Below are 12370 nucleotides of genomic sequence, written 5' to 3' on the forward strand. Positions count from 1 at the left end.
GGACCTAATGTAGGGATCTTTTTAGACAGAGATTTTACCATTGAAATGTCAATATACTTGTGTTTTTTTTAATCCTGTTGCTTGTTCTAAAGAAATCTTTGTTAACTACTTACGATAGGCATAATATACAGACAAGACATTGTGAAAATTTGTATTTTCCTACTTCCTCTCTATCATCGTATCAAGATGGTGTTTACTACACTGGTATTAAAATTTTTAATAAATTACCACTTGAATTAAAAGAGCTTATACAGATGCCTAAAATTTTTAAGAGTTACTTAAGAAGGTATCTGGTGTTGCACTGTTTTTACAAACTGGAGGAATTTTGTTGTATGAATGGTTAATACGTTCTTCATTTGCATTCATTTTTTTTTTGTAATCAAATTCATTTATGTTCTATGTCTGTGTTATGTATATTTTACATTATGTTGCCAATACTTGTTCCAATGATTAATTGGAACATTTGTTCTGATATGTGACTCATTCTATAGCCAGTGGTTTGTAAATATAATTCTCAACCTGTCTGGATCTGCTTGAATTTGAAATAAATGAACATGAACATGAACTGTGGAGAGTATTATCCGCGGATTAACCGACTATCAGCGCTATGATTCTGTCACTCGGATCTAGTGTAACTTTGTTCGAAGCGAAGTTGTCATAGTGCCGACGGTGCTGACATGTTAGGAATATAAGGCGGAGGTCACACCAAGGAAACTGGCAACCGCAATTTCCGAGGAAAGTCATCGATTTCAAGCAAAGAACTGGTTTCCAGATTAGCAGACGCACTCTGAAGAAAGTTATGATTGATTAGTTTCTCACATTATTTTAAGGATCTTAAGTGGGCATGTTCGTCCAACGTAATGTATAATTGTATTTTTTATTTTCGTGCACTTACCTTCTGCAATGGTAGATAATAATACTGATCCTATCATAATATGGTGGTAGTTGAGACGGCATGAGAAGAGAGGACGACGACCGCATGAAAATATCGGGGTGTTAATTCATTTGTTTAAATTAATGTCAATTTATTTTAATTAGGAAATATCACGTTCACACGCGATACGAAATTTTGACATGCGGTGCAACAGTTTCAGCAAGATAGAAGACACCTAAAGATGGCCGTATACAGTCGAACCATGTAATGTGGAAGAAGAAGGCTGGCTATATAATAAGTTTTATTTTTAAGACGGAACTATATGTGAAATAAATGATGTATTAATGCAACAGGATGCTTGAATGCAATATTAGGAAAAGAAAATATTGGGTGCGTCCGTTCTTCTATGACAATTTAAACTGAAGCGCTTATATTGTTTAACCTGGATCCAGACTCCTTCCTCTCATGAGAAATTCTTTCCCCAGCCAAATATATTTTGACCCGCCTAGCACAATCTGAGTGGCGTTTGTCATATATACCAGGCTCTTGCTCAATTAACTGCAAAAAAAATTAAAATTAGCATCTTCGGCAACCTTTCGTGCCACCTTAACAAACAAACGAATCACTGAAGCGCGTTACAGAACAGTTGATACTAGGAAACCATGAGGCAACGCAACTGAGAGAAAACTGGCATGCTCCGTTGCCTGGAAAATGAGTTTCTGAGTCTTTCCGCGAGTTGCCTTGCCGTTTCCTCAATTTGCGCTGCTCCATTCAATAACATGTGTTCAACTCAGGCTGATAACAATTCTCGGAAATCGCAGTTGCGTTGCGGTTTCCAGTTACCCTGGTGACACCTCGACCTAGTACCACCTAAACGAAAGAGTCCATGGATTGCAGGCAGGCCCGGAAGATTTGTTTCTGAATAATGCTCCTCTCCTGTCGAAATAGAAAGCTTCCCAACTGGGTTACATACTTGCAATCGAACCGTTTCTCATCAAAGAAGTGAGGCACAAAGCTGAACTTTCATCTGCCAATGCAGCAAAAACGATAATGCAGAAGCGTAAACAGGTCAGCGTATGGCAGGATCTATGTCATGGATGATGATGGACCGAAAATGGTCTCGGTAGATTTTTTTTTGTTTCGACACATAATTGTAAGGCCCTCAGTGCATGAGGTTCGCCATAGCATCCAAAAACAAAGTATTTTGGCATACAAGCACAATCCTGCACACGTATGGTATGTGATAAAGTTTACGCAAAATATCAATAGGAAAAAATATTGAGGTCATTGATAATCCAGAATAAAGAAACCTGAATCATTCCCTTTGGTACTGATCTCTGTGTATGTCGAGTAGAACAGTAATTCCAGGAAATTAGGTGATACAGTGCAGTGGATGTTAGGGTTAGGTAGTAATGCATGCATCTAGGGTGCAGCTGATTGCGAAACCATTTGATGGACAGTAAGTTTGATACACCGAGAACAAGTCAAGGAATTCAAGGTACCAAAGACAGTAAAGCTAAAAGAATTAAAATTTACATAGGCGCATAGTTCTGTGTAAATACTGGCAATCATCTTAAAGAAAAATATTTTTAAATACGCTCACTGTTACGTTCTCCACTTGAGAGGGTGTAGTCCTAAAGAAGTGCCCAGTGTGTTAAATTTTTTGTTTGTTTGTCTGTGGTTAAGACAAAATTTAATTCTGGCGATGAACAAGTACAATTTTCATTCCGTATAATTTGGCACACCTGAATAGGGATATATTTTAGTTATAAAGGTAAATTTGTCCCAGTGCTTAACGAATTAAATACTGTGCCATGAAGGTGTATGGGGGAATGGCTGTGTAAATCCACGCATTCGTTACCTCAGCACTAGTTGGAGGTGAGTGGCCAGGACCACATCCCAGCAATTTTGCCCCCAGAGAAAGAGTCCCTGGTACTCGTTATGTAGGAGGCTGGGTGGGCCTCAGAACCAGTCTGAACAATATGGAATTTTTAAATTAATGGTTATAAATTCAGTTTATCTATGAATATTACTGTCTTGTGGGATGTGAGGTTATGTAGTCTGGTAGATACTTCCTAACATTTTGGAGGCTCATCTGCCTTCATTTGCAGGATATAAGAGTAAACTATGTAGGGAATAACAGTCTATGATTTGTAGAGGAGGACAAGGACTGGGGCTAAGTGCAAACCCGTGGGGTATCCCAGTAATCATAGCTTTGTATTTTAATTTGCAGTCATTAGTTTCTTACATATATTTTAATTGTTATTTATGTTATGTATCCTTGTATGCAGCTACTGAGAATTCGTTTTATACTTCTGAGTCCTTATCAACGGGAAGTATTTAATTGTAGTTTAATTCATGAAAGGGTAATAAATTGATTGTCTACAGAATGCTTTTATTATCGTTCATGGTTATAGGCTTAAGAACTATACAGGTGTGCATAATAATATTATCTTAGTTTTGTAAACCCTTTCTACTGCTGCAGTTAGCATACATCTCATGTGGTAAGTATGACAAATGACCGAATGCAAGGACATGATTTCAGCGAGTTGTTTAAAATCTCTTTCTCATAATTTGCGATTTAATGGTCAACACTTCTTCTTTACATTTTGGCTGTATCAGGTCTGAATATAGTCTAGAGGCTGGCTATCCTGACAGGTTTTCATGATTTTCTTCTGCCTCTCCAGATAAATCCTGGGGAAATATCTTAAACTAGGCCACAGTCACTTCCAAAGCACTTATAATTCTTCTTTCAATTCAATGCTAAACATTGCAATCAAAGCATATATATGCACACACCGGTATGTATAATGAAGAGATAAAGTCACCTCAGTACCATTCAGTAACACATATTGCAGTCATTATCTTAGTAATGACAAGAAGTTTAATATATAACAGTAACTAGATGGCAGTGTGTGCATGAAACACAAGTGAAAATGTCTGCTCTAACAATTTCATTTTATGGATGATAATTCCCAAATATTTATTAACATTGATAGTATAATCAGTATGTATTAGCTGTAACTAAGAAGAAGGAGTATACTGTTTGATTCCCACTACCACTATAGCTGGAACAACTCTCTTGAAGTTCAGATTGACTGAATACTGGTGAATAAAATGGCAAAACTCGAAATAATTAGCATTACATTGAACTCTAGACATTAGATTCCATTTACTGAAATAGTCAGAAGTATTAAAAAATTTATCTTTTAGTACTATGTACAAGATTTAGCTTCACTTTTGAAAGGATATAAATTAAAAATTTCCTTAACCTTTTTTGTTCCAGCACTTTTTATAAAGTCTAACAGCCCACTGAAGCTTATACTCATTTTCTGTAGTACATCATTTGCAACAATGTGTAACCAATTTGTACTGACATATGTCACATCTGTCCTCACTAGTTCCAGGATCTCGGTGCCCTCTTGACTCAACACCATATTCATAAGTTCACTAATTCTTCCACCACCCATCAGATTCGTCATGTTGATCTGAAACATGAAAATTGATAGATGAGGTGTAAAAGGATATTTTGTTGTGTGAGATGATATCCTTTATTTTCTTCTGTCTTATGCATGGGGGTGAATAAAGTGAATGCACAGTGAGTACAGTGTGTAAGTTTGTCCATCTGTACATTTCATTTATCAAGTCATTTAACAGACTCATCAAGTATGGTGTGTTGAGGGTTACAGTAACGTTGCTGGGTTAATTCCTCTTAGGGTATTTATTAACTCTAAAAGAAACTGGAGACATTTTACCATTGACTCACCTAAAAATGTCTAGAAATAGAATTTTAGTTTTTTGATAATTGTTTAAAGTAAAGTAAAATTGGAGAGATATGTGCAAAAATTGGAAATTGCTCCAGTTAGAACTAATGGTGAAGAAAATGGAAAGGATTAGAAATCCAAATATACAGTATCTGTACTCTATAAGTGTTCATATATTAGTGCCATGTTCATACTGTGCAGTGACTAGGGGTTACAGAAGGGTTGTTGTAATATACAATGCAGTGTACTAAGGACTATGTACAAAAATTTGTACATTATATAAAATAATGTAAAGTTAAGATCCATCTAGAATTGAAGCATGCAGAAAGAGAATCAGAGGTACAGACTCCTCATGAGGCAGTCCTCATCCTGTACATTTACACAGAGAATGAGTAAGAATATTTTGTGGTGGAAATTTAAGTATAAAATATTGTTAATTTAGAAGAGATGCCTTATGGCTTAATTCATATAATGAATCTGAACTTGTAGAACATTTATAGTGTGATTTAAAGATGTCAGTAAAAGTGTTACTATTGTAATTTGTGTATATTTGATTGTATTGAAGTTATCACATTCTGGATTACACATAAGTTCACTACATTCTGATATGTATATTTTTTATTATTCCATTATTATTATTACACAGATTAAACTAATATAAGTATGATTACAATATTCTCTTTTCCTCAGTTTTCATTGTCATGAAGTTGGAAGTTAACAATTATGTGAATATTGAACATAGCCAAAATGGTCAGTAATACTCCTAAAATCAATATTTATTTTTACAGTGATAGAAGTTTTGAATGCATTGGCAGTTGTCATGTATAACCAATTGCCTGGGACATTTATTTTGAGACACTGACAGCTGCTTAAGTGATCAAGAAATATTCCACCTTTTATGGAACCTGCAGGTTCATAACATACTGACAAGAAGTAATCAAAGGACCATATCCTGATTCATTTGAATCCAGTCTACACCCAGTTCCTTTAAAATTGATGACAATAAATTGCATTATCCTCTAATTTATCTCTAAGATCTCTTCGCCCTATTTTTTTTACTAAAATTTGTATCTCCAGCGCGACATGTTCTACATGCTTGTTTGTCTCTTCCACCTTTATTTCATCATTCTAGTAATATTTGGCAAAGAGTACAATTTATTAAGCTTTGTTCATTTTTCTCCATCGTTGTGTTACTTTAGCTCTTTTGCTTCCATAGATATTGCCTGGCAAATTGTTCTCAACACCCTTCCTTTAGCGTGAGACAAGTTTTCAAATTCATATATGTAAATGAAGAGGTAAAATTATGGTCGTCTATAATTTAATCCTCAAGGTATCTAGAAAGGAGTTGGGAAGATAAAAGATTATGAACAAAATGATAGCAAGCATTTATCACATTAGATCTCCCCTAACACCTTCATGAATGCAATTTTTTTATTTGTTACATTCTTTTCCCATTATTAGAATCTTCAGAAGAATTTATTAGATGTATTTACATTATGATTTTTCTCTGTATTCTGGTGATGTAACATCAACATATAACTTCCTTAGTTTTCTCCGCAGATTTATTTCTTAGGTATCACCCATCTAATTCCATCTAATAGAATATTTCTCTCTATGGTATTCATGTTTTCACCCAATAAATTGTTATTAATGTAGACCAAAGGTAATGTGTCCCACTCAGTTTCCATCTGAATTAGGCTTTCACGGTTTTACTCAGTTCCTCCAGGCAAATGCCAGGATATTGCTTCAGATAGGTCATGACCGCTTGCTTCCAGACCCTTTTTGATTCATCAGTCATCTCACAGATTGACGCTATACGAGTATAGTATCTATACTGTAGGCATTGTTAAATAACTGGAAAAATATTTCAGTTCCTCCTAGTTTTTGTGGAGCTATCTAATGGAGCATTGTAAAGCGATGCTGAAATGGGAAATGTCAAAGAAGCATCTTGTGTGCTTAGACCACACAGAATGGGAAATGCATTAAACAAATGTGTACCTATAGGTCCTATAGACTTCGCTGTACTTCATTTTATAACATTTTATGAGTAATTAGCCTAACTTGTTTTGTGAGACTGCCATCTGTCAGGTCACAAAATGTGCATCTGTAGAGACTCGTATGATGATGGTTCACACAGTATCCATCGTATGATGCACCTCAATTTAGAAAATAGATCCCATTTTTAAAGCCTCTAAGTCCAGTGGTATAAAGTAACGCAGAAATTACAGTGTGTTGAACATTGTACTTTCTTCCCGAAAGTAAGGGAAGGAGAATTCCAATGTGGGACAAAATGTTCAATTATGTTAACACAAAAGTATATGCTGTCACCACAACAATTGAATGACATCCAATATTACTACGCATTGAGCAGGTGGCTGACCACCGTGGTTCTATTCTTAGCTATCACATCAACTTCAAGGACTTATTCAGCCTCCTATCCAGAGGGTACTTGGAGCCGGAAGGTGAAGCTGCCCACTCACTTACATAAAATACCAATGTTAATTATGCATGGGGCTTGCTTGAATACCCCACACACATCTTCAAGATGTGCTAAATTAAAAGTAAAGGGAGAATTTAACGCTACCATGGCACTGCTATCAGCAGAAGTTGGGGAAGTACTGTGGCTCAATAAGAAACAGCTAACATTTGTTGCAGAAGAGCTAAAGTTCCCTCTCATTTATAAACACCAATAAAACTGGCATCACTTGATGATATCCCTTGTAGTAACAAATGTAGGAAAAAATAATGGAATGGCTTTATATGTGTTGTGTTATTGTGGATCCCTTGTGTGACTCAGGAACTATCAGCTAGGAGCATATTTACTAAACCATAGTGACTTCCATAAAGTCTCAATCAGCACATTAACACAATTTAGTCAGGATGCACGATTGCTGACAGGGAAGCGCACTAAATATTAGTTGTGGTGCTCGTTTGCCCACTTACTATTTTGTTCTGTTCTACGATATGTATTATTACTGCTATTGCTACTGCTAATGATAGGGCCTATACATCTGTATGGACTGCTACTGCTACAACTTGTAATACTGCTACCATAATGAGTTATGAATTATAATAGAATAAAAATATATTATCCGTACTTACCCGAAATGCTTCAATGAAATAGTTAAGAGTTAACTTCCTGATGTGCAGAGAATTATTATGTATTCCGAGATCCACCATGCCAGTCAAGTTCACGTTGATGGCTGATATTCTGTTTATCGGAGAAAACATTCATGAAAAAGCCATTTATATTGCTAAAAGGATAGTGATTCAGAAGAAAAAAATTGTCGTGCCCACATTTAAACTTATAAAAATTTTGGGTTTATTAAGAATGTGGAGATAAAAATAATTCCAAAGATTTCAGTGACAGTTTATAACATCCCACATCTGGTCATTTATGACTCTGAGAAACAACTCTGTAGAGAATGCTACATGAGAAGCCCCGTCCATAAACTGGTCACGAAATTCCTCACTCTTAAAGGAACTGGACAATTCATTATTATGTTCACAAGAGCCTCTCATTGGACCGTGTCCTGTGACAGCGTAAGACATTTTGTATTATCAGTGATAACTTATTCTTTTTCTCTCATGTGGAATCACAAAGCTGACCTTAATTTTATTAAAATACATTCTTCAAATCTTATTTCTATATTAAATATTTGGTTCTTAAGCCGGTGTGGTGAGAAGTAAACTTACAATAGCCATATACTGACACTGGAGTTCCAGACAGAATTAATAAAGTCTACTATTTTACAGACTTCAAGTCCTACAAACTTTATATGGATAATACACTGTTTAGGAAATGTAAATTTATCATCCAACACTGATATGTAGTTTAGTCTATGGATCAGCACAAATGATCTTACATTCTAATTCTAGTCGATCGAAAATTTTTGTTATTGCTTGAAATTGTAAATAAATAACAAATTATTATTATTATTAATATTATTATTATTGTTATTATTATTCGATAAATTCCATAAATACCATATGAAAATATTTGTTAGGATATATCATTGCCGAAGTAAGTAGAGAAAACATTTTCAAACCACCAACTGGGAATGAGAGTTTACACGAAATTAGTGATGATAACGGAGTTAGAGTACTAAACTTCACCACATCCAAAAATCTGACTGCCCAAAGTACAATGTTCCCACATTAAAAAGTTCATAAATTTATTTGTGGTATTCTGGCCGTCAACACAACATTAAAATAAATCTAATTGTTTACATTGGTTTTATTTAATAACTACTACATGTTTTGCTACAAGCCGGAAGGTCGCGGGTTCAAATCCCTAAGAGGTCACTGGATTTTTTCAATTGACCTAAACCTTCCAGCCGCGCTATGGCCCTGGGGTCGACTCAGCCTCTAATAGAAATGTACCAGGAATATTCTTTGAATATTCTTGGGGGTAAAGGGCGGCCAGCGCGTAGGGCTGACAACCTTACCGCTATCTATGAGCCAGATTGCTATGGGCTCTGTGCACCCTTTATCACGGCACGGGCCTTGTAGAAAACACCATATCCAGTGGACGAAAAGGTAAATTACTGTTTGTCCCCGCCAGCACAGTCATTCTTGGTTCCGAGTCCCGCGGAATTCATGGCCATATTTTACTGTCTCACGACTTTTGGAGTTGTCTTTGTCAGGACCCGAGTGACGACTCACTGACGGCTGAATTGATGCTGGTCCTCGCCAGCACAGTGATTCTTGGTTCCGAGTCCAACGGGTCTGATGGCCATATATTACATACTGTCTGAGGGCTCTGAGAGCCTTCAGACCACCCACAACTGGTTAACTGGTCTGTTCTGGTAAATTGCTGTTGGCTCTCGCCAAAACAGTGATTCTTGGTTCGGAGTTCCACGGGACTCATCGTATTTTACTGTCTCACGACTCTTGGAGTCGTGCAACCGCTCTGTTCCTGCCACAACTCCCACCTCCATTGGTTCCTCTATCATTGTATGTTTATTCGTTGCTTAGCAATGATCATCTTGTTTCATGACGTGGGAGCGTGTTTACTGTGCGATGCCTAACACCTGATGACGTGCCTGTTGCCGCGGAAATGTATTTACCGGCCGTTGCCTAGCAACGGCCTTTTCTCCTGGCTCCGCCATTCGGCTTCCATCCCTTATATTATAATATATTCATTCATCAGTAATCTGTCAGACGACAGGGCCACAGTCTCTTCCAAAATAGTTCCTCCACTTAATGCGATCTCGAGCTTTCTCTTTCAAATAAAAATATTTTCTTCTGTCCCTAAGTCATCCAGCATCTTCTTACGTCTTCTTCCTCGTGTTCTGGTCATTTCTCTCCTCCCTTCCGGTTTGTTTTGTCTCCAGAGAAAACATCTCGCATACATGGTATCTCTGTTTTTGGAAAGAGACTATCTAGGAAAGGTGATAATGGGGTAGTTTTTCAATTTGCTTTCCACATCGCAGTACAACAGCCGTTCAAACCACTCTGGTCACGCCTGTTACTATACGAACTTGAACCATCTCGAGCATCATTTGCCCTGTGCTTCAAGTCGCTGCCGATGACGCTGCTTCCCGCATCAGTTTTTGGTTTTTGGTGTGTCTCTTCGTCTGATGCCTATCCTTTGACCTGTCCAGCAAGGGAGGCCCTCCCAGTAGCTACGCTACAGCTGGTATAGCTCTCAGGGTCCTTGGCATACTCACACCCCCTCACCACGATAAGGTGGAGACACGAACGAGGGGATCTCAATATATATACAGTAGTCAATATCTGTTTGCTATAATATGATAACTGACCTAATGGATTGTTCTGCAATGTAGTTTGTTCTGAAGGAGTTCGTTCTGCCGTTGCAGATTGTTCGATTTTCGTGCTAGCTAATGATATATGTTTTATTGACAGGCCGGCCAGTTTTGATTCGCTCTACTTATGATGTTGGTCGTATTCTGTCTGGATAGGATCTGGACTCTGGATTATGGCTAGCGCTGAAACTTCACTCTTCAGGTACCAGTAGTTCTGTAAGTACCTCCTACTGTAACAAACCAAAGCACTGCATTCTGCATGCAGAGTATATCTGTGTGTTTCGTATGGTTCTCACAATAAACAGTGATTGTTTCTATAAACAGCATTGACTAGTTTATCTTTGTGGCGGAGACGTAATGAATTTCCTCTGAGGTACAAACTGAATTTATATATATTGTGACGTGGATGGCGCAACAGGAAGTAGGGGTCACGTGAACTCTGCGTTCTCGCGAGTGACGTCACATACCCCCACTCCTTCCATCGTTACGCAACCCTCTGTAAACACCCCTCCCCGCTAGGCTGTGACGTCACGCAACAGGCGAGTCCGTGCAGCGACTCTTGGTAGGCAATGTATAGGTAGAAACACCCGACAGCAATACCTGATATCTGTTGCCGAGCAGCAAGGTGTTCTCTATGTTGTCCGTGCCGAGCCTAAATAAGGAGCAGCGAACACTATTCAGGGGTAGTACTGGGATTAGTGGTCCCCTTGTGGGGCGGGCTAGAATACCTCCACCGTGACCCTGCGAGTCGTAGGAGGCGACGAAAAGGGAATTCTCAAATCTGAGATAGTAAAATATGGTCCCGAGTCCCAAGGGACTCGGACCTCAGAAAGACTGCGCTGGCAAGCGCCAGCAGCATATACAGAAGACAGACCCGTCCTCTCGTCAGAGAGGGCGCCCCACAATAACAAGACCGTAACTGTCAAAGAGTAATAAATATCTGGTCATGAGCCTCAGATAGAACTTGACATCAAGACATACTGGATGACTGATCGTCAGTCGCAATGTGACTTGGACTTGGACTTCGATTCAGGAGTACTGAGTATTGAGCCAGTTACTAGTATTCAGTATGAGTTGAAGTCCAGCAGCTACAAGTTGAGTAGTTTCGAGTGAATGACAGTGACTCCAGCAGGAGAAGTAATTGTGATACTGCAGATGGCAGTAATTGAGAAATTGTAAATTGTGTAACTGTAAGAGCGAATGTGGAATAAATTCGCTATATCCAAGACGGCGTGAAGTTATTTGTCGCGTTACATACCCAACACGTATTTACATGAAATTCCAACGTAACCAAATATTGTATTTAATGTAAGGAGGCGAATAGCAATACTCACGAGGCGGGTCCGTGTCCATGAACTGGTACCAGGTTTCCCAGTATACCTTTCATATTGTACTTGGCCTGAGTATGTATTTCTGGAAATCGAACACTGAATTCCAGCTTTCTTGGCAGCCAGTTCATTTTAATTTTGTTAATATCAAATTCGGACATCATTATGATCCTGAGTTCTTCTAGATTTAAAGTGAACCTGCGAAAAAGAACATAGGCACAGTAGATACACAGAAGAAAGTGAAATTGTGATTATTAATTAATTTTAGCTGTTGTCCATTAAAGCATTACAGGGTAAAATCATGACATAAAGATAGGAATCAGATGTTTTGAAAATGTGGCACAGTTCAGATATTTGGGAACAACGAGAACAGATCGAAACCTGATTCAGGAGGAAATTAAGAGGCGATTGAACTCGGGTAATGCTTGCTACCATTCAGCCCAGAACCTTTTGTCTTCTCGTCATGTTGTCAAAAAAACATAAAAATTAGAATATACAGAACTATAATTTTGCCTGTGGTTCTGTATGGGTGTGAAACTTGGTCTCTGACATTAAGGGAGGAACATAGACTGAGTGTGTTTGAGAACAGGGTGTTGAGAATATTTGGATCGAAGAGAGATGAAGTGACGGGAGGTT

At 37.9% G+C, this 12370-nt stretch overlaps 1 protein-coding gene and 1 long non-coding RNA gene across 3 annotated transcripts in view; one reads left to right on the forward strand and one right to left on the reverse strand.

The window, feature by feature from the left end:
* The first annotated feature begins 2138 nt into the window (after nucleotides 1-2138).
* LOC117282507 overlaps nucleotides 2139-12370 on the forward strand; it is an 83717-nt gene continuing 73485 nt past the window's right edge. Inside the window, exons 1-2 of one of the 2 annotated variants that reach the window (XR_004513262.1) lie at nucleotides 2139-2372; nucleotides 10507-10622. This is a non-coding gene — a long non-coding RNA (uncharacterized LOC117282507). The remainder of the gene's footprint in view (nucleotides 2373-10506; nucleotides 10623-12370) is intronic. The other variant, XR_004513264.1, reaches the window with a different exon arrangement.
* LOC111866803 overlaps nucleotides 3249-12370 on the reverse strand; it is a 17254-nt gene continuing 8132 nt past the window's right edge. Inside the window, exons 4-6 of the mRNA XM_023856077.2 lie at nucleotides 11741-11932; nucleotides 7741-7849; nucleotides 3249-4362 (exon numbers count right to left, since the gene is read on the reverse strand). Coding sequence (XP_023711845.1) covers nucleotides 4090-4362; nucleotides 7741-7849; nucleotides 11741-11932 — 574 coding nt within the window. The 3' untranslated portion in view covers nucleotides 3249-4089. The remainder of the gene's footprint in view (nucleotides 4363-7740; nucleotides 7850-11740; nucleotides 11933-12370) is intronic.

The sequence above is a fragment of the Cryptotermes secundus genome, unplaced genomic scaffold (assembly GCF_002891405.2).
Source record: "Cryptotermes secundus unplaced genomic scaffold, Csec_1.0 scaffold446, whole genome shotgun sequence".
NCBI lineage: Eukaryota > Metazoa > Arthropoda > Insecta > Blattodea > Kalotermitidae > Cryptotermes > Cryptotermes secundus.